At 34.3% G+C, this 26,527-nt stretch overlaps 5 protein-coding genes across 8 annotated transcripts; 4 read left to right on the plus strand and 1 right to left on the minus strand.

Annotated features, from left to right (window-relative positions):
- Positions 1-1,587: 1,587 nt before the first annotated feature.
- LOC140982617 (1-aminocyclopropane-1-carboxylate synthase 3-like) lies at positions 1,588-12,328 on the plus strand. Its single transcript, XM_073449205.1, has 5 exons — positions 1,588-1,734; positions 2,003-2,134; positions 2,222-2,382; positions 2,484-3,337; positions 11,422-12,328. The coding sequence occupies exons 1-5, from the start codon at positions 1,588-1,590 to the stop codon at positions 11,493-11,495; spliced, it is 1,368 nt and encodes a 455-aa protein (XP_073305306.1). The 3' UTR covers positions 11,496-12,328.
- LOC140982616 (CSC1-like protein RXW8) lies at positions 3,867-8,730 on the plus strand. 3 transcript variants are annotated; one of them, XM_073449204.1, is made up of 12 exons: positions 3,867-4,069; positions 4,638-4,942; positions 5,212-5,361; positions 5,477-5,540; positions 5,634-5,843; positions 5,961-6,143; positions 6,359-6,657; positions 6,874-7,162; positions 7,240-7,518; positions 7,632-7,886; positions 7,958-8,162; positions 8,303-8,730. In XM_073449204.1, the coding sequence occupies exons 2-12, from the start codon at positions 4,662-4,664 to the stop codon at positions 8,377-8,379; spliced, it is 2,292 nt and encodes a 763-aa protein (XP_073305305.1). In that variant the 5' UTR covers positions 3,867-4,069; positions 4,638-4,661; the 3' UTR covers positions 8,380-8,730. The 3 variants fall into 3 exon arrangements, with proteins under 3 accessions (XP_073305305.1, XP_073305303.1, XP_073305304.1); XM_073449202.1 differs by lacking the exon at positions 3,867-4,069 and adding an exon at positions 4,318-4,458; XM_073449203.1 differs by lacking the exon at positions 3,867-4,069 and adding an exon at positions 4,328-4,458 and having other exon boundaries at positions 7,632-7,865; positions 8,303-8,727.
- LOC140982618 (homeobox protein knotted-1-like 2) lies at positions 9,420-13,511 on the minus strand. 2 transcript variants are annotated; one of them, XM_073449206.1, is made up of 6 exons: positions 13,346-13,511; positions 12,837-13,252; positions 12,631-12,753; positions 12,335-12,470; positions 9,881-10,134; positions 9,420-9,811 (listed from the first exon to the last, which is right to left on the minus strand). In XM_073449206.1, exons 2-6 carry the CDS (start codon positions 13,248-13,250, stop codon positions 9,608-9,610), a joined length of 1,131 nt encoding a protein of 376 aa, XP_073305307.1. In that variant the 5' UTR covers positions 13,251-13,252; positions 13,346-13,511; the 3' UTR covers positions 9,420-9,607. The 2 variants fall into 2 exon arrangements, with proteins under 2 accessions (XP_073305307.1, XP_073305308.1); XM_073449207.1 differs by having other exon boundaries at positions 12,837-13,511.
- Positions 13,512-20,848: 7,337 nt separating this feature from the next.
- Positions 20,849-24,228, plus strand: LOC140983648 (uncharacterized). The gene is made up of 10 exons (XM_073450783.1): positions 20,849-21,187; positions 21,575-21,642; positions 22,084-22,154; positions 22,307-22,576; positions 22,655-22,815; positions 22,900-22,955; positions 23,162-23,214; positions 23,295-23,424; positions 23,709-23,806; positions 23,931-24,228. The coding sequence occupies exons 1-10, from the start codon at positions 20,952-20,954 to the stop codon at positions 24,000-24,002; spliced, it is 1,215 nt and encodes a 404-aa protein (XP_073306884.1). The 5' UTR covers positions 20,849-20,951; the 3' UTR covers positions 24,003-24,228.
- A 105-nt stretch (positions 24,229-24,333) lies between these two features.
- Positions 24,334-25,781, plus strand: LOC140983649 (EPIDERMAL PATTERNING FACTOR-like protein 2). Its single transcript, XM_073450784.1, has 3 exons — positions 24,334-25,232; positions 25,265-25,299; positions 25,386-25,781. Exons 1-3 carry the CDS (start codon positions 25,151-25,153, stop codon positions 25,662-25,664), a joined length of 396 nt encoding a protein of 131 aa, XP_073306885.1. The 5' UTR covers positions 24,334-25,150; the 3' UTR covers positions 25,665-25,781.
- Positions 25,782-26,527: the final 746 nt, after the last annotated feature.

The raw sequence follows: 26,527 nt of genomic DNA on the forward strand, positions 1-26,527 counted from the left end.
CATGGTAAAACATAAATGACAGGAATATATAAGAATAATTTGAATCAAACTAGTAAAATTACTGACTTATTAAACCAATGAGAAATTAACGTGCTTGTGATTATAAACTAATTTTATTTTATTTCGCCTTCTCCGAACTATCGTTAAGCTTTTCACTTTGAGTTTAGGCACGTTGAAAGTTTTATTAGTCGAGGCCGGCCAATAAAAAAATAATTATATTTTGGAGACATATATATACATCATGTAAAATATAGGCTTCAACTATACATCTCAAAGTGTAACATGGCACGCTTGTTGGAACGATGACACGGTGGAAATAATTCTGTACAAACCCAAGGGACTGGGAGTTATTATATTTCGAGAATATCCCTTTACAAATGAATGAAACCAGTTTTCTTTTCTTTTTTTTTTTTAAAGTGTTTCACCTACGTACCTATATATGATGCATACAGATGAAAAAATATTACTATATATGAAGTGGTTACAATTAGTAAAAAAGAATTATTACAAAATTTAATTTTTTAAAAATATTTTGTTAGAATTTATAAATTTTATCCCGGGTTATTCTTTGTTGTTCTTTCCCATTAAAATTATCTCACTTGATCATATTGTATATTTTGTTAGGTCGCACCACTAACAGAGAGTCATACAGTTAATTTGGAGCTAACGTTGAAATCAGTAATATTGAAGTAAAAAAAATCTGGTCTACGACTTGCAAGACTGAGTCAATGTTACAAGTGTATTAATATTTTCCTTATGATTTAAAACAATATGTTTAATTGAACATCTTGCAGACTTCATATATTTTTATTTTAAATTCAAATTCTCAATTGAACTTGTTGTACATTAAAAAACAATGAAAATGTTACTTCAAGTGTAGCATAAATTGACCCGACTTTTAATCGCAAATTAGTTTTTTGAATTTTCTAATAATGGTAAGTGCTGCATTATTGGTGTAGTTCAATGCGTAGACATATTTCGGTAAAAGACACTATTAATGTAGGAGACGAGTTTTGAGTTCCACTTGAAATGATCATGTCTCTATTTATTTAATTATTTAAGGCCCCGATTTGGAAATTTAAAGGCTAGCTTTTTGAAAAAGAACAATATTTAAGAATGAAGAGGTATGATTCTGGCTAGTATATATGCACACAGTGAAAGAATGAGAGACGTGAAATAATGAATAAAGTAGTAGATGTATATTCATCGATGTTGCGAAAATCATGGACTCCTCCACATTTAAGAATAAATATATGTGAATTGTTGGATACACACTTAGAATTGGAACTCAACTCGATTGATATAAATGTGTGTGTGTATATATATGTATATTGATTGCGTAGTTATACATGAATTGGTCCAACATCTATTAACAACTGAAGAAAAAAAAACGGATGTCTTGTGGTCAATTGATAAAATAAAATACTAACTAGCAAACAAAAGCGAGCACCGTCCCAGTACCGTGCAATACACATTGTCGGTCACGTGTCTTAATGTGATCCTCTATAAATACACATGCATTTCAAACCCTAGTATATGTGTCTGGATATCATACAATTTTAAGTTCTTCTAACGAGATATATATCCATGAAAATGTTGTCTAAGAAAGCTACATGCAAGTCACATGGCCAAGACTCGTCTTACTTCTTAGGATGGCAAGAGTACGAGAAGAATCCATTTGATCCGATTCGAAACCAGTCTGGAATTATCCAGATGGGCTTGGCCGAAAATCAGGTATCTACATTACAATACATTTAAAGAAATAAAAGCGTGATGTACGTACTTGGTTAAATTGTTCGATGGCGGCCAGGTTTTGGTGAACATTAAAAATAAATGTTGGAAGACGATATATACAAAATGTTATGAGAAAGTTTCGAATAGATTTATTAGCTAAGAGTGTTTAATTAATTTGCATATAAAGGCATGTTGAGAATTTGTTAAAGGCTATTATCATTAATTAAATACATGTATACTACATCAAAAGTTAAAAGTTTTTGTGCAGCTTTCTTTTGATCTTCTGGAATCTTGGATTGCAAGAAACCAGGAAATCAGTGGATTCAAGAAAACGGGAGGATCCATATTCAGGGAGTTGGCTCTTTTCCAAGATTATCATGGGTTGCCAGCATTTAAGAAAGTAAATCTGGTTTAAATGCTAGTGCTACTGTGTGTGTGTACACACACACATACCAAAAAATGATCATTTTCTACTCTTACCTTGCAGGAGCTAGTAGAGTACATGTCTGAGATCAGACAAAACAAAGTAACATTTGATCCCAACAAGGTCGTACTCACAGCCGGGGCAACCTCCGCGAACGAAACTCTCATGTTTTGCTTGGCCGAACCTGGTGAAGCTTTTTTAATCCCCACACCATATTATCCTGGGTATGTAAACACAACGTTTATTTTCGTTTTTATTGATACAGTGTCAAGTTCTCAATTACAATATAATATAGTAAAGCTTTGAAATATTTATTTTCTTCCAGGTTTGATAGAGATCTGAAATGGAGAACCGGGGTTGAAATTATACCTGTACACTGCCACAGTTCAAACGACTTCAGAATCACTGCTTCTTCTCTGGAAGAAGCCTATAAACAAGCCCAAAATCTTCATCTAAAAGTTAAAGGGATTTTTATCACAAATCCTTCAAATCCCTTGGGTACCACATTTACTCTAAATGAACTAAATCTGATAATCAACTTCGCCATTAAAGAAAACATCCACATAGTAAACGACGAAATCTATACAGGCACCGTTTTCGATTCACCGAGATTCGTAGGCATCATAGAAGCTCTAAAGATAAGGAAATTCGACCCAAAGAGGACATCAATTTGGAGTCGGGTTCATGTCGTTTCCAGTCTTTCCAAGGATCTTGGACTTCCAGGGTTCAGAATCGGCATGATCTATTCAAATAATGATACCTTAATAGCCGCAGCAACTAAAATGTCGAGTTTTGGGCTTATTTCTTCACAAAGCCAATTTTTACTGTCCAAGATTCTGGCTGATAAGAAATTTATACGGAATTATGTGAAAGAGAACCGCAGGAGATTGAAAAACAGACATAAAATGCTGGTTTCTGGGTTGAAAAAAGTCGGTATCCAGTGTTTAAAGAGCAACTCTGGATTATTTTGCTGGGTGGATATGCGATCTCTGTTGAAGTCGGATACATTTGAAGCAGAAATGAATCTGTGGAGGGAAATGATTGGTGAATATTTGCTGAATGTTTCTCCAGGATCTTCGTGTCATTGCGTGGAACCTGGCTGGTTCCGTGTTTGTTTTGCAAATATGGCGAAGGAAACACTTGAACTTGCGGTGGGACGGATCCAGGCATTGGTCAATTCCAGGCACCGCAACTAATGATTAACTAGCTATTAGTATAGTTTCTTCAGGTATACTTTTATATTAGGAGTGTAACTATTCATTCCTCGATATCTACTTTTGTGCATAATTAACTGGTCCAGTATGTTCAAACAATTTTATATATATATGTGTGTTGTAATCTATATATATGTACAGTTCGGGAGATATTGTACTTATAATTTTAATATGTGAATTATGTATATGGGTGAAATTAATTAATGTAGTCAATTTATATCTTTGATATATGAATTTTAAATTAAAAGCGAGAGTTTCGTTCAATATATAGAATTATTTTGACAAGCTAGGCAACCATGCACGTAAAAGGGGCAAAAAAATGATTTAGAGATTTATTTTATTTTATTTTTTTGATAGATTTAGAGATTTGTTTTTGGGTAGAGTAGAAACTAGTATTTTTATTTATGCATATTTGTTAGGAGAATTTTTATGGGGCAGTTGGTGACAGTTATTCGATTCTATTCCACGTATTGGCTTTACATATCCCGCCCCGTTTTCATGCAACCTTAGTTTTTTTTTCTCTCTTTTCTTCGCCACGATCTTAAATCCTAATTAATTCATTTTTGAGGGTTTTCAATTTTTCCCGTCCCTTTAATCAAACCGCTATCTAATTTCCTTACACTCGTTTCCATCGTTCAAGTGCAATGAAAAATTAGCTTTGCATTAATTGTTACGGTTTTCGTGATGGTGGAATCAGGTGCGAATTTCTTGTATTGATGTTTCATTTTCTGTCACATTTGTATGAATTTATTTTGAAATCATCATAACTGGGTGGTTTAAGTGATGTCTTGCGTTTGGAATCTCAGATTTTCTGGCGGCTTCTTTCATTTTTGAGGACTTAGGTTTCGTTTTGAACTGGACCACTTTATTTTTGGATCTTCTCTTTTTATTTTGTTTTCTTTCATATGTTGACGATATCTATTATTTTATTTGTGGCTCACAAAGGCTAGAGTTTGGAAGGGATATTACCATGCCACGAATTTTAAAACAATTTTTTCTTCTTCCATATATTGATTTCGTCTCCATGGACATCGATTATTTAAGATATTGTTCTGATGGATGACAACACACTTTCTAATGTTCTCTGTATGCGCGCATAAGATTGAAATTATTACACTGGTTTCATGACCATGTTGATTAGTTATTTTTGCGAATCACACAAAAACTAGAACTTCATTATTTTTCTTGCAATTAGAGGATGTATTTTCGGAGTTGTGAATGTGAGATGGTCCTATGTCTCACTTTTGAGTGATGACATGCCATAGGTTTCCCGGTGTAGCGAGACAGAAATGGACGTCTCCTCTCTTTTGACTTCTGCTGCTATCAATACAGCTGTATGTGTGGCGTTTTTCTCGTTGTACTCTGTTTTAAGAAAACAACCTAGCCTCCTGAGCGTCTATTTTGGGCAAAGGCTTTCCCAGGTGAGATTAAAACGCCATGATCCTTTTTGCTTCGAGCGACTCGTTCCTTCTGCTAGTTGGATAGTGAAGGCCTGGGAAGCCTCAGAGGACGAGTTATATGCCATTGGTGGTGTGGATGCTGTAGTCTTTCTCCGTGCGGTTGTCTTCAGGTGATGTCATGATATGTCTTAATATACGGATTAATGATATTCAGAATCATGTTTGGAAAAAACTAAATATTCGAAATCTTATACACAGCTTATTGGCTGTACTGGAGGAAAATTATATATGTTGTTCTGTATTTCTCCAAATATCGGAAGGGCACGTTTTTTTACCTTCACTAAGAGTCTTGAGACTGTAAAAAGTTCAGCTTTCTAGAGTTGCAGATGATTCGTTGCCCCTGGAATTTTAAAATCCATGCCTTCTTTTCTTTGTGCAGTGTCAGAATATTAACTGTTGCTGGTATCATATGCTTGTTTCTTGTTCTTCCCCTAAATTATAATTTCGGAATTGAGATGGAGCACAAACAATTCCCTGATGAGCCATTGAATGTGTTCACCATTGGGAATGTGAAGGAAGGGTCGAGATGGTACGTAATATGTGTATATCTATTATTGTGGTTACATCAGGAACCAAAATTAGTGGCTAAGTTCTATCGAGCTTTAAGCTTGGTAAGTATATTCAAATTTAATTTTTTTTGTCAGGCTTTGGGCTCATTGTCTTGCACTATACATCATAACATGCTGTGCTTGTATTCTTCTCTACTTTGTAAGGACTACAACTTGAAATCACCATCTGTTTTACACAAATATTTAATCTGATGTCATTTATTTCCATGATATTGTTGCTTCTTGTCCATAGGAATATAAAAACATCACAAAAATGAGATTGGCGTACATCACTTCTTCTGTTTCCCATCCAAGTCACTTTACAGTGCTTGTTCGTGCAATTCCATGGTCTCGGGAAGAAGCATACAGCGATACATTGACAAAATTCTTTACAAATTATTATTCCTCAAGCTATTTGTTGCACCAAATGATCTATCAGTCCGGAGCAGTCCAGAAATTGATGGTGTGCATCTAATAGATATTTTTCTTAGTCGATAGTTTGTTTGAAAACCATGTTCTTTTCTTTAATATAAGTCAGAAATTTTCATATATCATCGGTGATGTGTTATTCCGTACGCAGAGTGATGCTGAGAAAATGTATAAGATTCTGAAGACCACCGCGATGGAGCAAAGCTGTGGATCAAAATTTATAAGATGTGGCTTTTGTGGGGGAACTAATGCAGCATCTTTCAAAATCCTTTCTATTGAGCCCGAAAGTTCCAAGGGAAGAAGCAGCTTTGATGGGTCAGATACAAGGAAGAAGGTTAAAATTGCGCATAACTAATAAAACTTTATTCATCTACTCATAAAAAGTCAAGGGAAAGATATTGGAAATAGCTTGAAATATGTTTAGAACTGTACGCATGGATGGCACTCATATTCTGATGCCCCTATATAAAATTTGGACCGGATTGAATTTATGGAGAATTTATTGTTAAAATATCTCACCAGTTTTCTGTATGCAAATCTTTCCTGCAGGAATGTGGAGCGGCTCTGGTTTTTTTCAGGACTCGTTATGCTGCTTTGGTTGCTTCGGAGGTTCTTCAAGCACCAAATCCCATGTCCTGGGTGACTGACTCTGCTCCTGAACCTCGTGACGTGTACTGGTCAAACTTGTGCGTACCGTATCGGCTCCTGTGGATCCGTAAAATTGCTGTCCTCGTGGCCTCGATCCTTTTTGTGATTTTCTTCCTTATACCTGTGGTGTTTACACAAAGCCTTGTTCATTTTGAAAAGCTAAAAAAGATTTTTCCCTTCTTGAGGGATATCGGACAGAGGTAATAAATCTGTATGTTAGAAGTGATTCAATTGTTTCCATGCAGAGTATTTCCGAATGTTTTTGCTTGTGTTGAGGAACCACAAATGTCGCAGTCTCTTGTGATTGCTTACGTGCAATCCACGATGGTTTTAGTACAAAAGCAAGCGTTTGGTCCTTGAACCCAATTTTATTAATAGTTCTTAGGGATCAAACTTTCTCTGTGGAACTTTTGCAGGAAGTTTGTTGAACAAGTGATAACTGGATATCTACCAAGTGTTATATTCATGATCTTTCTGTACTTCGTACCACCACTAATGATGGTCTTCTCGACATTGGAGGGCTCAATTTCTCGTAGCAGCCGGAAACGAAGTACATGCATTAAAGTTACTTACTTTGTCATATGGAATGTATTCTTTGCCAATATTCTTACAGAGACTGCCATAGACCACTATCAAATTTCGATCATGAAATTGGGGGATCCTAAAAACATACCAAATTTGCTTGCTAAAGCAGTGCCTTCATCGGTGACCTTTTTTCCCTTGATTCTCAATTTGTCTGCTTTTTTGCTTGTAAAAATTTATCCATATGTTGATATATGCAGGCAACATTCTTTATGACTTACGTTCTCACCTCAGGCTGGGCAAGCTTGTCCGTTGAACTCATTCAGCCATTTCCTTTAGTATGCAACTTGTTTTACAGGTTCATTCTCCAAAACAAGGACGAGACAACATATGGAACATATACCTTTCCGTACCATACGGAAGTACCAAGAGTCCTCCTTTTCGGACTCCTAGGTTTCACTTGTTCCACATTGGCACCTCTTATTTTGCCTTTCTTGCTGGTATACTTTGTCCTTGCCTATTTCGTGTACCGCAATCAGGTTATACATGAGTCTTTATTTCCTTCTCATGTTCACTTGTTATATATATTAAAAAAATCGCTCAGCCTTCTCATTTTCTAATATGATCACTTGACATGGAAATGTTGTTTCAGATATTGAACGTGTATGTAACGAAATATCAGACAGGCGGACTGTATTGGCCTGTGGTGCACAACACAACAATATTCTCGTTGGTGCTGACACAAATAATAGCATTGGGAGTTTTTGGAATCAAAGAATCGTCGGTTGCTTTAAGCTTTACCATTCCACTAATTGTTTGCACGCTACTCTTCAATGAGTATTGTAGGCAAAGGTTTCACCCAGTCTTTAGAAAAATACCAGCCAAGGTGAGAGAGAGAGCTCCTGAAGTTAGTTACTCTTTTTCTTCAAAACAATATAATCCATTTTGATCATGTATCTTGTTTTATTTTGCTCGTAGATTATCATAGAAATGGACCGGCAAGATGAGCACTGTGGACGAATGGAGGAGATTCATCAGAAGCTGCAATCCGCTTATTGTCAGTTTACTTCAAGATCCAATGGTTTGCAAGAAACCGTAGAACAAAACAGCCATGCATGCGAATTGGATAATACTGAGATAGGTAACATTTGCATGCATGAAGATCTAGAGGACGTCACACCTGGTTAGCTCCCTTTTTTTTTCCTAATAATTTGATTGATTCGATAAACACGTCTGGATCGTTGTATCGCATGTCGTTGTATCACATAGACATGCATAGATACACCATATATAATACTTATACTCGTGTCATTGATTTTTCAGGGAAGAGAACCATCCGGTTGCCTGGGTCCTTAGTTGGACGAGCTCATCTAGAACTAGGAGAAATGCATAATAAGTAGGATATAAATAATTTTCGGTATACATACATACCAATAATCCATTCTATTAGGATAGCCAGATTATAGAGATCTGATAACAGCACTATTTCAGCGAGAACGATGCTTTTAGAGTGCCACGTATGTGGAACTCTTAGTCCTTTTGCAGAACTTCCCAATGGTTATGTGTACATAAATCATTCCCTTGTCAATTCAGGAAAAAGTGCTGACATTTGAGTTTCCACTGCATATCGGGCGTCATTTCCGAACACGGGAGCATACCGAACATCTGATTCAGTCCATTATTAATCTCTATTTACTTTTCAATAAATCAAAGTTGGTGCCTATGATATTTAAGCAAATAGATGAGTATTATCAGCAGCTAGTTTGGCCTTAGTGTGTGTGTGTATATATATATATACACAAACAAACACACACAGTATGACCCGTTAATCCTATACTATACACTATGATTACATCTCTTGGAGTAGAGCAAGATACCTATGTGATCTATGAAATATTATTCGTGGTGTAAATAAAATCTTTTAACTTTATGTGACGACGAAGTCCTTAAAGATTCAATGCGTGAGAAATATAGAATCCAGCTTTTGCTGGCCTAAACTTCCCATGCAATTGCTGGGAAGAATTGTTCACAAAGCATAAAGCATAATCAGAGTTCCCTAAATCAGAAGAATTAAATGTGTAAAATGGTTTGTTGTACACACTCAAAGTCAATAATTAGATACATCCAAAATGCACAAAGAAAACGGGAGTGCTGCTAGTGCTAAATGAAATGGAGATGGTAGATCATTTTATTTGAAGAGGAAACAGTATAAACGATAAATCTATATAACAAATCCGCAAATTACCATGCCGACCATATAGAGCATACAACATCGAATCACCCCTACAAAGATCATCAAATGCCTTTTTCTTGCGCAACAAGACTCGAGTACATTAACTACATATTTCATACATTTCCTTGGCACATATCCAAATGCTCCAAGAAACCTATATATGTAACCTTTAAAACCCAAAAGCTTATTGCTCAAGTAATAAGTGCGGGCACAAAAGGAGTTTTGTATCATTTATACACAACAGTAGCTCTTCAACATACAAACTCATAAATAAAAATAACCAAATTATAAAGCTTAAATTGTCAAAAGTACAATCGATTTTTTATATTTGAAAACACACTAACCAGGCTTGGTTTCTTCATTGATTCCCCGAAAGCAGTATCAAGAAGCATGATTCACGGCCCCAATCTGTAAGGACCTTCACCTATATAATGACCATCCATGTAGATGGCAGCATTTTGCGGATGCAAGCCATCCATCACCATAAACGGCATGTCTTCAGATGGTTTCCAGTGTCGCTTTCTTTGGTTAATGAACCAATTATTAATCTGTTTCTGGTCTAAACCCGTTGATTCAGCCAGCGCCACCTTCTCCGACTCCTGTTTTCAATAAATTTACACCTTCACGTCACGTGCATGAAAATAAATAAATAATACATGCTTACATACCGATGGATATGGCCATTTGTAATGTAATTCCCACCAGCTGAGTAGCTTCTGCCGAGCATCTTTTGGAAGTTTGCCTTTCTTCTTCTTCTTGGAAAGCTCTTGCTTTAGACTGCTTAAATATCCACTATACTTCCTCAAGAGGTGATTTTTCAGTTCCTTGTCTTCTGCTCGTGGATCAATCTCTGCAAGTTCGGTTTCTCCACCGCTGTTTTCTTGGTCTTCTTCAGACGAAACAACGCCATCACACTTCTCCTCTGTTGTTCACAAGTAGTTCAAAGCAAACATATTGTACGTAAAAAGATATACAACTATGCAAACACTAATCTATGCATAATAGTTGTTTGTGGTATTCAAATTTGAGAGGAAAAACAAGAAGAAAACAATGATATAGGCTTTGTAGAGGCAAGTGTTGAACACTTTCTCCTTTAGAAGAATTTGTCAGTCACAATGTGCTAGAGGTTGGTGGCAATCTTCTCCCAAGATACAACTACAACTCTTGAATAATGAGCACTCAAATATTCAAGTTCTATCATAAGGAAATGAAGGAACTCTCTCTTGTTGAAGAAGGAAGAAGAAAACATGCAAAAAAATGTTATGTGTGTTTGATTTTCAATAATCAAACATTTAATGTTTTTTCATGTGGAAAGACATGATCTTTCATTCATAGAAATGTCCCTTGACCATTGTAACTTATCACAAGCATCAAACAATGCCAAGGAAATGAAAAAATGCAAGAAAAATCGAAGGGACAAGAAAAACAGCTGAAGGGCCGCGCCTATGTGCGCGCACGCCTGCCACACCTGCGCGTAGGTGCGCGCATGTTACTGTTCATCACGATTTTTTTTCCGTTTTAGTCCTTTATATGTTCCGACTACTCGTTTGGAGTTCTTTCAACATTCGATGAACTCGTTTCGAGTTTAATTCAGAACCACCGAACTTAATATTCGTTCATTAAGCTCCGTTTTTCGTTTCGAATTTTTCCAATCAAACACATGGATTAATTTTCCAATCCAACATATGCGTGCGTGTATATAATATCAATATTGTTTAAAGGTCGTCCTATTATCAAATAATTTGTGAACCTAGTAATCATCTAGCGAGGATGAGTAGTTATGACAATGGAAAGTGATACTTTAAAGGTTACTCTTCATGTCTATCGAATGGATTCGATTAGTATGATGGTAACATATATATGTGATTACAGGGTAATTAATTACCGATAACTTTATTATATGAGTGTAATAATACGGTTCATTTACGTTGTGTAATATCTTTGTACTTATTGTGAATTGTTGCAGTTAGCAAATTACATTGAATCCTAATTATTGATCCAAGACAATGCTTTTCATATTTTTCTTTTCTTAGGAAAAAAAATTGCCTTTCTTTCAATTCTATCATAACAAGTAAAAACAAAAATTCTTAAATTGATAAAAAAAAAAAATTCGGGAAATAATATAATTTAGAATAAGAAGGAATTAAAACACAGACAAAAGAAAATGAAAAAAAGAAGAATAAAGAAAGACATCATATGCAGCACATACATGAAAGAAAGAAACATAAACAGAAGCCTGACAAATTTGTACAGGCTATGTCATGGGGTAACACACTGATATGAACAGCATCCTATGTTTCCTTTATTTTTCAATGCCTAAAGCCTAAGTGCAAACTGTAAACTAAGAAATTACAACATAAACGGTTGGTTTCATGTGTGTGTAATTCTGCAACAAGCATGCACGTACCACACAACACAAAGGCCATCAGATTCAAACATATACAGTATTAATAATATACCATGTTTAGTTTTACAATTATCAATTTTTTGATTCTTCGGTGGGACATATAAAAGATAAAGTACTAATTAAATAAATGAGTAAACCTTGTGCTTTCATATCATTTCTTAAGTCATATGTAAGATTGGATTAGTCTATATTTTTTCCTTCATATTTCATAATATATAGCACTAAAATCTAATCTTTGACAGGTGATTTAATATATATTATTATTTCTGTTTAGGGTTTTGTAGGCATTAGCACTCGTGAAAATGCATTGGAAAATGATGGAGTTTTACGGGAAAGAGCAAAGGACAGCGCATTCAATGCATGTTCAATTCTTTGCAGAGATGATGCAGTTAAAGGGAGTGGAGAGTCAAATGCACACACCCATCCCCTACTCTTTGCCAGTTTCAACTCTCAGTATTGCACTGCACCAGGAAATAGAGGCCGCACTCAACACTTAGTTCAACTTGGGAATCAAAATATCCTGCTATTTTATTCTTTTGGTGTTCTTTCCATGATAAGAAACAACCATGAAATATATATATATACACACACACACGTCTCTCCCTCATTCCCACTCTCTCTCTCTCTCCCTACACATAGACATACATATTTATGTATATAAAATAATAGAATATGTGTGTGTGTGTGTGTTGAAGAAAATACGGATAAAATTTACCAGAATTTAAAATCCGTATGGGGCAATTGGTTATCATGTTAAGTTGTGATTCAATCCGTCGCAGGAACTCCGTCGCTTCTTGTAAAGGCCTGGTTAGCTCCTCCCGATACTTCACCAACATGTCATAGTAAGCTTCCTATGTCGCAAATACCAGAATTTCGAGATCGATCGAGCCAATAAAGAATTAATAATGTCAGCTCCCATGAAACAGTATGTATGAATACAAAATAATGACCCATCAACCTAAAATTCAAAAATATTTTCCTACGCTATTATAAATCAAGAAACATGAATACCATGAACTGATCGAGTTCTGGATCCTTCGAAACATCTCGAGCAGCGGCCCCAGCCCGCTGGCTCGCCTCAAACTCTTGGCGGACCGCCGTCAGACGCGCCACGACCTCCGGCGGAGCTCCCACCTGTACATATGCGATATGATATACATGTATAGGGTGAAAGAGAAGGAATCAATTACTGCAAAATTGTGATTCGTGCAATGGACCTTTTGACAATCCATGTACGCTTCCAAAAGATTAGAATACTGAGGATGAGCAATAATCCTGGCTTTAATCGCATCAACTTCACTACAGGTATTCGCACTTTCTTGTCTCCCGTGATGATCTTGAAGAGTTTGGTGTCCTCTATTCATAGACGGATAGTTGAATCTGGGAGCATGAATTTGCGAAGTTCCAGCTTCAGTTTTGACAGTGTGATTCTGTTGAGCACCTTCATATTGATCGTAACAGTCGCTTGATTGAAGATGAAAGCTACTGATCTGCTGCAACTGGCCTTGATGATTACTCGAGCCACTGTTTGTTCTTCCATAAACAGAAGAGCTTGGTGCAAGAACTGGGCCCATATAAAGAAAATTCCTTCGAGAATTTGTGTTTTCACTCAGATGATTGTATTCCTCCATTTCTAAAAATCCCAATCAGGAAAATGTAAAGGAGAAGCAGAATCAAATCGGAAAATCAAGAAGAAGCTGGAGAAAAATGAAACCCTAGAGTGTACCAAAGCCAAGGCAGGCACTTTGTTGCTTCGGTGTGTTTTGTTTGGAAGAATGATGCAATGAATTCAGATGAAAATCACTTTTTCACCTCGAGGATTCCATATGTAATAATTGTTCCTTTTATTTTCGTGTTCCGTGTGTTTTCTTATAGACTACAGAGGAACTAAAGCTGTAGCACCATGGATATATATATATATTATATTGAAAAAAGAAAAGGATTAAAATAAGAGAATGTTAAATGGCAGAATTGGCAACGACAGCAAGCTTCGGCTGGGTGACAAGACGTCCATTGCGAGTGATTAAATAATTGCGTATTACAGGTAAATATATCGAAACTTTCTTTCTTTTTAAAATATATATATATTGCGCAGAAATAATATTTTTTTTAATGTTATATATCATGTGTGACTTGATAATATCGTATCATTTAAATTTATTTTACATTAAAACAATAATATTTGATTTTAAATATTTAAGAAAATTGCCTCCGTGAAGTGAAAGAATAAAAACTATAGCATCAATAGATGATGAGGAGTTCACAAGTTGAATATCTTTGTTTTCTGAAATTGAATTTAAAAAATAAAACAGTATTTGGAATATACAAATATAATAAATCTTCTCGGAGGCATTTATTTATTCAATATTCAAACAATTAGTTAATACCCCATTTATGCAATTGGGTAAAGATTTGCTGTTGTTATTGTTTTGTATTACTTTCACTGTACGTTGGTGGTATTAATCGAATATTGTATTACTATATATATATATATCATATTGGATGAAATGATTCATTAGTTACATGAATATTGTTATGAAATTCATACCATGTGTGTGAAAATATTACAATATTGATGTGACATTGAATTGTATAGTATGACATTAACGTCTTCGATGAAAAATGAATAAAAATGTGAAAAATCGAAATTTAATAATATAAAATATCAAAATCATAAAGTGACTAACACGTATGATCAAAATACGATTATAGTTAAAAATACACCAAATATATATGTCTTAACCGTACATAATACTAGCTTGGTCGATCGATTGTAAGATTACGTAGAATGAAATTGTGACCTTTTATACCATCTTAATTTTATTCATTATATCTTCTTATTTTCACCTACTTGTATAATAATTAAACTTAAAATTTAAATATTATTATAATTACATTTATTAATAATACAATATTTTTATATCAGATAAACATTAATAATTTTTTTATATTATTAAATTTATAAATATATATTAAATAATGAATAAGATATAATGCATATAAAATAAAAGGAATACAAGATTTTATATTATTACCTTTTCTTTTACTTGTTTTAAGTTGTAACAAAAAATTAGAACTCAATATATCCAAATCAAGTAAATCAATTTGATGCAATCTTTGTATCCATTTTAGTTTCAAACCCATATATGAACCAATTAAATCATAAAGAGCCCTTGAAATTATGTCTGTAATTATGATCAACTTCGGCCAGTTCCAGATCGATACATGCATGACTTAATTTCCATTAATGACTCGTTGAATTCTGGTTTATGAGCCGATGGCTCGTTCAATTCAATTGAGGGCCTGCCTGCCTAGATAGCTACTTAATTCACACACACACACGCGCAACTGTGTGCATTCTTATTTCTTACACAGAAGAGAATAGCCATCGTACAAAATTTCAACGGTAAACAGTCCAAAGCTGACTGATCAAAATGATGTCGGATTGGAATTTGAATGTTTGGATCGGCAGTGATTCCTTGATATTTAGACCATTTTCAATTTAGTCATTTTTTTTTTCCGTTTTCTGATTTAGTTTTTTTTTTTTTTTTTTTTTTTTTTTTTTTTTTTTTTTTTTTTTTTTTTTTTTTTTTTTTTTTTTTTTTTTTTTTTTTTTTTTTTTTTTTTTTTTTTTTTTTGGATGCATTTGACTCAATTATGTCTAAACTCTAATGTTACCCCTCCTTTTATTTTTTGTTAACATTCTATTTTTTTTTTTATATCTAAGTATGTGTAGCTGTTATACCTATCGAACATATCAAAAAACATAAAGTTACACAACGTTTTCAGCTTATATAACATTGATCCAAAGTTTTTTTTATGGCCCATCATTCTAGCTTCCGTAAAATAAAATAATCTTATACATTTTTATCAAATTGTCGCCGGGTTATACGTCCACTGGGTTTACAGAACGATTATCATAGCTCAACAACACAGTTTCAACTGATGGTTTCTGTCACGGATTTCTTCAATAACATCTACCACAACTTTGTTTCGTTTCCAACTCAAAGTGTATAGTAATTTATTTAATTTGAAAATATTACATGAGAAGAGCAAAAATCCTAATAATTTTATTCAGGAGTATAAAATATTATTACATTAATAATCTCATGTAGAGAAGAAGATTACTTATTTAGCTACTTATTGTATCTAAAAATACAAAACACAAAAATTGAAAATATTATAATATTTTAGAAAAAGAAAGCTGAAGAGGATGATCAATTCTCCAAACTTCCTTCTGCCTTTTATTTATAGAATCCAACATAGGATTTCAAATTCGGACTCCAGACTCTTAGATAACTTTATTGCTTGTCGGTTGGTGTCAAAATCGTCTTGTATGTAGTAGATGGTTGGGTGGTACAATCTTCAACTAGCTAATGATATGTTATTTCATTAATTAGTGAACTTGTCTTTTTGTGATGGTGATTCACATATCACCTTCCTCTTTTATTTATGTCACATAATCTTTTGCTTTTAAGGTCCCCAAGAAATTTTTTTTTGTGGTCCCTCACCAATTGGTCTTGATTTTGCAAGATACTTCCAGATAGTTTTTGTCTCAAACCTCTTCCTAATTTCTGACTCTTTTTTATTTGTGCATTCTGTGCAGATATTTTCTGACCGTATTCCAATGTGGTTCATCTCAAAATTCTATGAGATCCGGTGTGAGCTCTTTTGAAATTTTTCTTAGTTGGTGTTCGCCTCGTGCATGGAAATGAGTTTGATGCTTGGGATGAGACTATAATTCGTAATTGTCCACTTCTTTTTCCAGATTTTTAAGATTTTGATTTTTATCTAGACCATATTATTCTTGTTCTCCAAGAACCTGCACCACTTTTTCCATTTTTGGCGTAAGTATGAGATCTAAAACTTTTCTTTTTCTGCATGTGTGGTATACTTCCAATAAATGTTGGAAGATCATTTTCTCTACAAGATAAATGAGTATGTTTTTTTGTAGTTCTTTCGTATACTAAGCAGATATCATGTAATTCAAAACTACACATATCTTATATATATTTCTTTTTTTCTTTGTATCTTGACTATTGAAAATAATACACACCTATAAATTGTGCTTTAAATATGATGGATGTTCTTCCTGCTGATTCGCTAAGAGATTCTCCGGCTAGCACCGAATTTTTGGTTAATGTCAAAATCATGTCCTAGGCGATTTTAACTGATCCTATTAGACTCATTTCCGAAATTTTAATGAACCATTCTTTATTCAGATCAAGTGTTCCTGCTGCGATTCTCATAGTCAATGTTCAATCATCTAGAAAAAATACCAGTTTTTAAAGTCCAGTACATCATGGTTAAGAATAACCTCATGAGAATGTATTGGTTACAAAATAGTTTTCCCATAGGATGTTTGGTGTAAAGAAATTTGATTCCTCGTTGATCGTATTCACGCTACAAATGATTCTCCACCAACCTGGAAATCTCTTTGGGCTCATCTAATGTTTGTATCATAGGATTCCGCAATTTCTCTTGGTGGTTCTTCATGAAGTATCGTATTAACTATGGATCGTTCACCTTCAGCTATGTTCATTTTGAGATCCATGGTTTTGAGATTTGCAAAGAGGCCAAGTATTGAATATCATCTAGATCAATCTTTTCTATAATTGTCTTCATATGATTTTCTTTTTGGAGACAATTTTGATATGATTGATCATTTTCTCGTTATCGGTTAAAGCTTTTTCCACTACTTTGACATTCTCTCTTTGATGCAATATGTCTTGGGTACCAAAAAATGGTGGTAACATTCCCCGCGAAATACAATTATTAGAATTGAGTTGTTGTTCTAGGTCTTATATTTTTGTTTAAATATCTTATAAAATTCTAAGAATTTCCTCTTGTTTTTAAAAGATTTATTCAATTTTCCTCGATGCATAATATAACTAATTGTTATAATTTTGTATCGTCTTTTGGATTTCTATAAGACCTCCCGAAAATTTAGAGGAATCCCATATTATTTTTAGGAATCTATTACTCGGAATAAAACCTGAAATAATAAATAACGAACATATATTCATATCCATAATTTTTTAAAAATATCTCCGTCTCAGCAAGATATGTTACTTAATAATAATAATAATAATAATAATAATAATATTATATGTATGAAATAAAAAACTAGTCTCTGATCACATTTTAATGGCTCAGTATAATGATTTTCTTTTAATGACGAAATCGAAAAATGAAAATAAATTTGGGCGGGCCCCGCAGTGAAATAATTTGTTCCAGGTCCCTATTCTTTATTTCGAATGAAAAATAGAATAAAAATTGATATGAAATAGACATTACTGAGTAAGTCAGCGAATCAAGTTAATAAACATTCGATAATTCAATCAGTTGTCTATTTTTATACATCAAATAAAAGTATATATATATATATATATATATATATAAGAAAGTTTGGAATAGACAGCACTAGTAGTCATCATATACGCCCGGGAGTTTCGCGCTACAAGAATTGAATGGCACGGGTTCATTTCGACCAGAGTATCATACTCTATTTATTAGTGTATTTTTTTTTAAAAGTTTTGTTTAAAATTGTTGGACAGTATTGTCTCATATTATGTTAGCATTATAATAAGAGACGAGTAAGAAAGCAAATTGAAACTAAATTTTGAGTAGTTATTTAATGGTACAAAAATCATAACGATAAACAAGACAAGTTAGTTGAAAAAAAAATAAAATATTAGAATGAGCATTAGAGATCATAACTAAGCTGAGTTTGATTTTATATTTTAAAAAAAGAAAAAGAAAAAAGAAAAAGAAGGAAACAGGAGGTGACATGGGCTATCATATCCCAACCCTTTTGATCAGTGGTTTAGTTCAGTCACAGATTGGACGTTTGCGAAACCTATTGCAAGTAAAGTGGGGTGTGAGTCTTGCAGCTACCCACGTTCACTTGTCACTTCTTGTCTTTCTTATATTTCCCAACCCTTCTCTCTCTCTCTCTCTCTTTCTCTCTCTCTTTTTTTTACTTCTTAATTAAATTACACTTTTCTGATTTATAATAATATATAATAGGATTGTTGTAGCATTTTGAAAAACGAATATTAAATAACAAAATCGAATAATAAGGTCATGCCTGATTTAGCCTCTTCTTCGTTTGTACTGGGATCGGATTGAGAAGCATGCATGCATAATGGCTGACTGTCTCTAATTAATCAGTTAATTCCTCCTCCTCCTCTTCTTCTTCTCCTCATGTATGATCAGTCGAATTAAATTTGGAAATGAAACGAGCGAGTTAATTTAGTTTGATCCTGCTGGTTTTATTAATGAGTTTTTCCTGTTGTTTGAATAATATTTTATAAGAATAATATGTGGCTGTTATTTTTCTACGATTAATCTTTTTTTAGACTAAAACAAAAATTGTGTTAGCAAGATAAATCTTATCAGATAAATCTTGTATGACAAGGTTGTTTGAGAAAATATTGATAAGATGAATCGAGCCAATGAACATTGATTAAACACTCATATATATTCTATACTTTCGAATACTATGATCAAGAGACCTTTATAAAAGTATTTAATAGTGTTATGAGTACGTACACCTGGTAATATTAATTGTTGGGTGTTGCATATAATAATAATAATAATAATAATATATATAGTAGAAGCCAGTACGTATTTTTAATGAAATTGAAATAAATATTTGTGAGTGGAGAATTTGTAAATTGAAATACAGTTTGATGTTGAGGTTGTATTTGAGAAAGTAATAGCATGAGTGGAGTGGTGGTGGGGGTACAAAACAAAAGTACTAGTTACTAGCATATTGGACCCTTACTCAGCCAGGCGCGCGAAAACCGCGCGGGGGTTGTTTCCCACAAATCATTATTTTCATAATAATAACTAGTATTACTGTAGCTCGATCTCCTTCTCTTTTTGTCAGTCTCTTGGATCACACTGCTATCCGTCCAACAAAAAAAAAATTAAAACTTTCTTACTCTCCATCGATATTTCCATTTGTCTTCTAAGACGTACCGATTAGTTTATGAATCCTGGTCGTCCCTCTTTTTTCATGAAGGAGAAGTAGATATTCTTGTTCAGGAAGAATTAAGTAGCTCCGATCCTGCCCGGCAAAAATGGGATGTAGGCACGTGAGAAAGAAAATAGCTAGAGTGTTTGTTCAACTAGCTGGTCCCCCCCCCAATATAAAAATACAAGGCAAGGGGTCTAATCATCATGTATTTTATATTTATAACAATGGTGGTGGTGGAGAGAGTCTATCACCCGATGTGACCGCCCGGCCATGCAGCTTTAGTGGCGGCGGGACCCCTCTTCGGTGATTCCTTCTTGCTTCCAAATCCTAATTTGCTTCGAATTGCAATGTTCATATCCAGGACTATTTTCTTTTTTTTTTTTTAATTGATGTTGCTGTTACCACACTTACTACAAATCAGGTTTTATGAATGGTTGCTTCTGTTGTATGAAACACATCAACTTTGGGCTTATCAGCCACACACGTCTACATCTCACTTTGGGTGATTGAGAATTAAATTAAATGTTCATCTACAATGTTTCTCTTTAGTATAGCATATCCAATTAATTCAACACCAACTTGGACATGACATCTGTAATTGGGGGAATTCATTCATCATACACAAAACATAACAAAATAAATCATTTGTTTATGTTTTTGAAGATTTCATTTGTTTATGTTTGTGAAGTTATTTAGGTATAGGTATTTGATTTATTTTGTTATGTTTTGTGTATGATGAATGAATTCCCCCAATATATATAATGAAATCTTCAAAAAATACAATTAATTTTTATCACGTGGCATGATTTCATTGGGCCATTTAAATGGTTTAGATACTAGGTATGTGAATGGCATATGTTAGAAAATCTCAGCCCAATACCTTCGGAGCCCAACAGATCTCGGGCCCAATCATTTGTTAAACTAAAACTCACAAAGTCCAAATAGGAAGAGAGCAGCATATGTTTGTTATTTCGGGTAAGGAAGGTCCATTCACAGGGGGACCTGTCGACCTACTTTGATCGAGTGTCCCGAAAATTGTAGGACAAATATCGAAAATGGTGAATGTATGGGACATGTCTGGACGACGGGCCTAACATATTTTGACACGTTTATGGATGCAGATGCTAGCATTACTTCTAGACGGTCTTCGTTATCAGGCAGCTCCTAGGTCAACATTTTGACTTGCTTCAATAATTCGCCAACCAACCCTGAAACCAGATAGTAATTCAGACTAGGTTCATGTAATATTTCTAGATTAATGTTACTTCTTTCATTGTTAAACATTTAATAAAACCAGTTTACTCCAATTAACGGTCCAGTGGAAGTGAAGGATATTGGTGCAGAAACTATGGCAGAACAAGAAGCTGATGAAAAAAAAAGCGATCAGGAAAACAAACCGAAGAAGCAGAAGATCACAAGGACTTTCTATTTTGTCCCGAAATTTGGTTGTATGAGATTAGACGACGATATTGCGGCGGCGGAGGCGCCGGATATCCACGGAAGTTTCAACGTCGAAGCCTCTCGCGAGGGGAAGGATTACGTGCCCACGCACCTGATCGTCATGGTCAATGGAATTATTGGAAGGTTTGGATGTATTGAATGTGGATGAAGCTATAATTTTGAACTTCCGTTTCTCTTTTTTTTAGTGATAAAATTTTGACGATACAATGTCAAAATGGGTAAAAGGGCAATCTTGTGTTCTTTTTTTTTTTTTTTTTTTTTGGGTATGAAGTAATTCTGGTGATTCGCGATCTAAATTATTCATTGGGTTGACAGCTGCTTCTTGATAGTCGATATGCTATTTAACTAATATAGATTGCAAGAGAATTTTGTTGAATTTGATTTGAGATAAAGGGATATTTTTTTTTTTTGTGATTGGATTGATGAGTGTTGATAGTGAAATAATTGTCGTCCATTCGATGTCGCTCTTCGTGTAATTAGTTTTATATTTATTTGGACATGTGTGTGCAGTGCTCAAGATTGGAGATATGCTGCGAAGCGATTTGTGAAGGTGTTTCCCGAAGATGTTTTAGTACATTGTGAGCTCTATACCCTTTTCAATTTATTTTCATCTCTTGTTTTATATTTCAGACTCTTTCGATTTGTTCCTGTAAATTAATGTTTCTTTATGTATAAAATATATATATGTAACTTGTTTATTTATACTTTTTTTTTTTATGAGTCGGTGAGTTTCTCTAACTTTTCTGTATCTAAAATTTTATATAAGATCAGATTGAATGTTAAGATTCAAACTTCAAAAAATAGCATGTTCTATGTAAATTTTGTTTCCCAAGTGCCCGATCATCTCATGTCTGATGCTTCGCTGGGTAAATGACACGCTAAATTGAAATTAGGACACGGATTCAGTTCAAATATACAAGACATTTTGAAATGAAACAGATCATTTGGAAATGCAATAATCTTAGAAACGATAATGATTTTCTTTATATAAACTATTCTTGACCAACATTTTTTTCCAGGTAGCGAATGTAATTCTTCCATGTTGACATTCGATGGTGTTGATGTTATGGGGAAGAGATTAGCTGATGAGGTTTGCTAAACATTTCCCTGAATTATCGACTTTACTCTTAACCAAGATTTTGTGATCGCACTTTTTACTGGTCGTTCAAATATATGGCTGGAGCTGCTTCTTGGCCTCTAGGAGCTAGAATTTAAGGGTGTGTTGGCTGATTCATTTTTCAGGTGATTTCTGTCGTCAAGCGCCATCCAAATCTTCAAAAGATCTCGTTTGTGGCTCACTCTCTGGGTGGCTTGGTAGCAAGATATGCTGCTGCTTGTCTTTATCAACAAGAATTTACAAGAAAAAATAGTAACGAAAATGGTGATCACATGTCGAATGAGTCAAAAGAATCGTCTGAAGAAAAGCCACCAACGGCAAAAATTGCCGGACTCGAACCAGTGAACTTCATCACATCTGCAACGCCACATCTTGGGACCAGGGGGCACAAACAGGTCTGTCACTAGGTTTTTTTTCCATCCCCTTTACTAAAGCAATATGCCAAAATGTTGATAAATTTGGCTATCTGGCAGGTTCCTGTTTTCTGTGGGTTTAAAGCCATGGAGAAAGTTGCATCACGTGCTTCAGGGTTACTTGGTAGAACTGGTAAACATTTATTCTTGGAAGATCGCGAAAATGGAAAACCTCCTCTTCTTGTTCAGATGAGCAGTGACTCTGATGATCTTAAGTTTATGTGAGTTGTTTATTTTGGTTCAATCTAGCTTTCAGCCAATTCAAATCGAATTATTGATGTTTCCCGTTCTCAACACTAATGTAGATCCGCTTTGAAATCATTTAAGAGGCGTGTTGCTTATGCAAATACACATTATGACCGTATCCTGACTTTAATTTATATGATCGTCTCTTCCCCTGCATTTTCTTATATGACTTGTATCTGTATGAAGCTTTGTATTGACAAATGGAATTTAAAAGTTACGGGTACTATGGCATAGCGTTCAGGTTTTATTCGAAAAGCAAGGGATAGTGATAAGCACTCTTGATATATTTTGTTTTCTTTTACCTTAACACTTTATATATAGATCTTGTTGGGTGGAGTTCATCATCATTGCGCCGCCGAAACCAGCTTCCAAAGGTAAAGACATTTGCACATGCTCGGCGATACTTAAGCATGCCTGATATCTTACAGTTCTTGTTTTGTGTTAATCTTCTTAGCGTCGGAATCTCCTGAAAGATGCTAGATACCCACATATTGTCCATGAAGATCCGTCAAAAGTGGTGAATCCTCAGGAAATTTGTCCTCCGGATGCTAAAGTTGCTAGAAGCAGGACAAGGGAAATGGAAGGTTCGTATTATACTCGGGCAATCTAAAATAACTCTATGCGATGACTTGCATTGATACAACAAAATTTGGGTCCATAAGTTGATGTTTCTTGCCTGGGTTTCAAATCCGTTTTGGTTTCTATCGGAAGCAAGAAAACTGAGGAATAAAATGTAGTGAAATTGGGTTTTTTTTTTTTTTTTTTTTTTTTTTTACTATAACTGAGAGATTTGTACGATTCATTTTAACATTTAATTATTGGATCCGTATTTCGCAAACCTGACATTCGACTGTTGCTCGTGTTGTAGAGGCTGTGATCAGAGGGCTGACGACAATGACATGGGAACGAGTTGATGTCAACTTCAGTGGGAGTATCCAAAGACTTCTTGCACACAATACCATTCAGGCACGTATCTTTTGAGCTCTAATAGTATAGACCTGATCAGATAGTGTTTGTTACATGGTTTTTGTTTTGTGCTTAACGTTGCAATGAGAAAACACCAATTTCGTTTTGTCTCTGTTATGTTTAGGTGAAAACTTATTGCATCAATTCTCATGGCGCGGATGTAATACAACATATGGTGGACAATTTTCAATTATAGAGAAATATAAAGATTTGTTAATACGAAGAAAGAGCACTGATTCATTCATGCATGCACGCTTGTTGCCAAATCTGAAGAAAATTTTGGTGTGTATATATGTATACACTATAATTAAAATATTAATTTGTAGTGTTGTTTATAATCAAAGATTTGGATGAATTCCCTGGGAATTTAAAGATTTAGTTTTAACATGGTTAGTTCCAACAGGGTTGGAGGTGTTATTTGACGAAGACATATTCAAATTTAGCGCTACAGAGGTGTTCAAGTTAGTGGATTAAGTGAACGTTAACTAACTAATGGTCACAAATTTAATTCTTCGTACAAACTACTTTTTTAGCTTGCTGGCGTAGTTTAAAATATAATATGACATTAGTTGGAGGTTTACACATTGTAGACCGAAAGACACTTGCAGTTTTCTACATAAAAAAAAAAAAAAAATCAAAATCTAACCCATAATTTAAAATGTTTAATGATTTTTATGTGAGGTGAGCCCGAAGCCTAATGAAAGCATGTAACCAGATGAGAATTTTGTCCTACAAAATGTCGTCCATCTACAATGTTGCGCGCGACTTTGTTTTCAAATTTGGGTCGCATATCGATAAATCACCTATCCGATGAACCCCAATCTTATTTGCCATATCAAATTTCGACATGAAGTTGAAGCACAGCTCATAATTAAATTCAAATAAAATTGAAAATCCATTAAAAGTAGCCAGGAATACACGAAAATAAAGTGAGACTGAATGAAGAGATCCATGCATATATTGAAAACGAAAGCCCCACAAGTCTCGCCAATGTTATGTATTCTGTATTCATCACTCACACGTCATTTTCTTTGAAAATAAATAAATATTGAGCCCGCGTTGGTTAACCCGATCTTGTCCAATTACATTAAATTCACTCTGTTGAACATAAAAACCGGTGCTGTTTTCGTGCAGCTAAACCTCTTGTTTTTTGTGCTAGGAGAGAAAGGGTCTTTCCCTTTTCGGATCCATTCTCAAGTTCTTTTCTATATCCATCTTTTGCTGATAACCCTTTTGTCTTCGAGATTCAATCATTGCAGCCAAGGAAATTTATGTTTTTTACTTGGTTATTTGAGTCCCAAGTTTATGTTCCTCCCTCCAAAAAATTAGGACAGAAGAAAATCCATGGCCTGCATGAAATTGATGGCTTTCGTGTTCTTGGCAATATCACCAGGTTTAAATTTTGACCAAAAGTTGTTGGTTCAAGGTGAGTGAGTGTATNGCGCTTGCATGTTTCAGGTAGACAATCTGGCAAATTCTCTGATTTCACCGAGGTGACGTAATATTTTGAATGGCCTCTTCTTTCATATCTTTCAGCAAGTTAGGAATGCTTATTATGATACTGTTGTTTCTGGTATAGGTGCAGAGTAGAAATAACGGTGAAGAAAATGCAAGTAAAGTGAGATTATTGATAGGATCAAGGCCTCCGAGATGTGAAAGAATGTGCCAAAGTTGCGGGCATTGCGAGGCAGTTCAAGTCCCAATTTCACCTCCCATGAGATATCTTCATCACTTTAAAGGAAGCCATTTTTATACCATTCCCACTACCAAATATGCATATTCAAGACGAGAAGACATTTCAAATTACAAGCCAATGTGTTGGAAGTGCAAGTGTGGAGATTTCATTGTCAATCCTTGAGTCCGTGTGAATTTATTATTTTCTCTTTGTGCATATGCATTTCAAGAGAGCTATACCTCAACCATTTATGTAACAATTGTATCGGCATTCTTCTTCTTGGTGCTAAAAGTATATTGGTTTCCCTTACCAACTTGGGCACTCTACAGTGTGGTATCCGGAGTTTTGATGGTGTGATTTGTATGTATTTTTGGTCGAGTTTGTGTTTCTTAAATCAATCACAATGTTATTTTAATACATTATCCGAATATTATTTGATTAAATGTTAATATATATCTTAGAAAACTAATCCGTGAAAAAGTTATTTGATATAGTTTTTATGATCCACGCAATAAAAGTTATCCTTTGAAGAAAGTAAAATGGTATATACATTCTGATTTTCTAATTATTAAATTTTTTTTACGAAATATAGAATTGAAGTTATATTGCAAGCCATTGATGGCATTCTCCCGGACCAAATTCCGAATAACAGAAAAGAAAGATTAAGTTTAATTAGAGATTAAAGTGAATTTGTGTTTTTGAAGTCAGGTTTTAATGAATTTTTCCACACATTAAACGGATATGACTTGAGTTCTTGTCATTATTTTTTTTTAGTTTTATGAAAAGGTTAATGAAATTTTTGTAAGTAAATAAAATATTAACGAAAAATAGAAATATAAGTGAAACCGATTGAAATAATTTGGGATTTTGTGATGCCATAATTTGTAAATAATTTTATTTAATTATAATTGTACATCCAATGGTTCACACCCTAATTGGTGAAATTAAGCCAACCTAACGTAGAAAAAAGCAACAAAACGGGAGGTGAAGGGTGTCATATATATAATATAAATGTTAGCATATTGTCGCACGTATTACGTGTTTTT

This window comes from Primulina huaijiensis, chromosome 8, assembly GCF_012295235.1.
Source record: "Primulina huaijiensis isolate GDHJ02 chromosome 8, ASM1229523v2, whole genome shotgun sequence".
NCBI lineage: Eukaryota > Viridiplantae > Streptophyta > Magnoliopsida > Lamiales > Gesneriaceae > Primulina > Primulina huaijiensis.

Bases quoted from the DNA above. Each gene is read 5' to 3' on its own strand.
- LOC140982616 (XM_073449202.1), top strand. From the start codon at position 4,432: ATGACAACACACTTTCTAATGTTCTCT. The intron at 4,459-4,637 runs GTATGCGCGCAT...GACATGCCATAG, and splicing joins CACACTTTCTAATGTTCTCT to GTTTCCCGGTGTAGCGAGAC. The intron at 4,943-5,211 runs GTGATGTCATGA...TTCTTTGTGCAG, and splicing joins CTCCGTGCGGTTGTCTTCAG to TGTCAGAATATTAACTGTTG.
- LOC140982618 (XM_073449206.1), bottom strand. From the start codon at position 13,250: ATGGAGGAATACAATCATCTGAGTGAAAACACAAATTCTCGAAGGAAT. The intron at 12,471-12,630 runs GTATTCATGTTT...TTTGCGACATAG, and splicing joins CAGAACTCGATCAGTTCATG to GAAGCTTACTATGACATGTT. The intron at 9,812-9,880 runs GTATGTAAGCAT...TATTGAAAACAG, and splicing joins ACAAATGGCCATATCCATCG to GAGTCGGAGAAGGTGGCGCT.
- LOC140982617 (XM_073449205.1), top strand. From the start codon at position 1,588: ATGAAAATGTTGTCTAAGAAAGCTACATGCAAGTCACATGGCCAAGAC. The intron at 2,135-2,221 runs GTAAATCTGGTT...CTTACCTTGCAG, and splicing joins GGTTGCCAGCATTTAAGAAA to GAGCTAGTAGAGTACATGTC. The intron at 2,383-2,483 runs GTATGTAAACAC...ATTTTCTTCCAG, and splicing joins CCCACACCATATTATCCTGG to GTTTGATAGAGATCTGAAAT.
- LOC140983649 (XM_073450784.1), top strand. From the start codon at position 25,151: ATGGCCTGCATGAAATTGATGGCTTTCGTGTTCTTGGCAATATCACCA. The intron at 25,233-25,264 runs GTGAGTGAGTGT...TGCATGTTTCAG, and splicing joins CCAAAAGTTGTTGGTTCAAG to GTAGACAATCTGGCAAATTC. The intron at 25,300-25,385 runs GTGACGTAATAT...TTTCTGGTATAG, and splicing joins AATTCTCTGATTTCACCGAG to GTGCAGAGTAGAAATAACGG.
- LOC140983648 (XM_073450783.1), top strand. From the start codon at position 20,952: ATGGCAGAACAAGAAGCTGATGAAAAAAAAAGCGATCAGGAAAACAAA. The intron at 22,577-22,654 runs GTCTGTCACTAG...GCTATCTGGCAG, and splicing joins GGACCAGGGGGCACAAACAG to GTTCCTGTTTTCTGTGGGTT. The intron at 23,215-23,294 runs GTAAAGACATTT...TAATCTTCTTAG, and splicing joins GCCGAAACCAGCTTCCAAAG to CGTCGGAATCTCCTGAAAGA.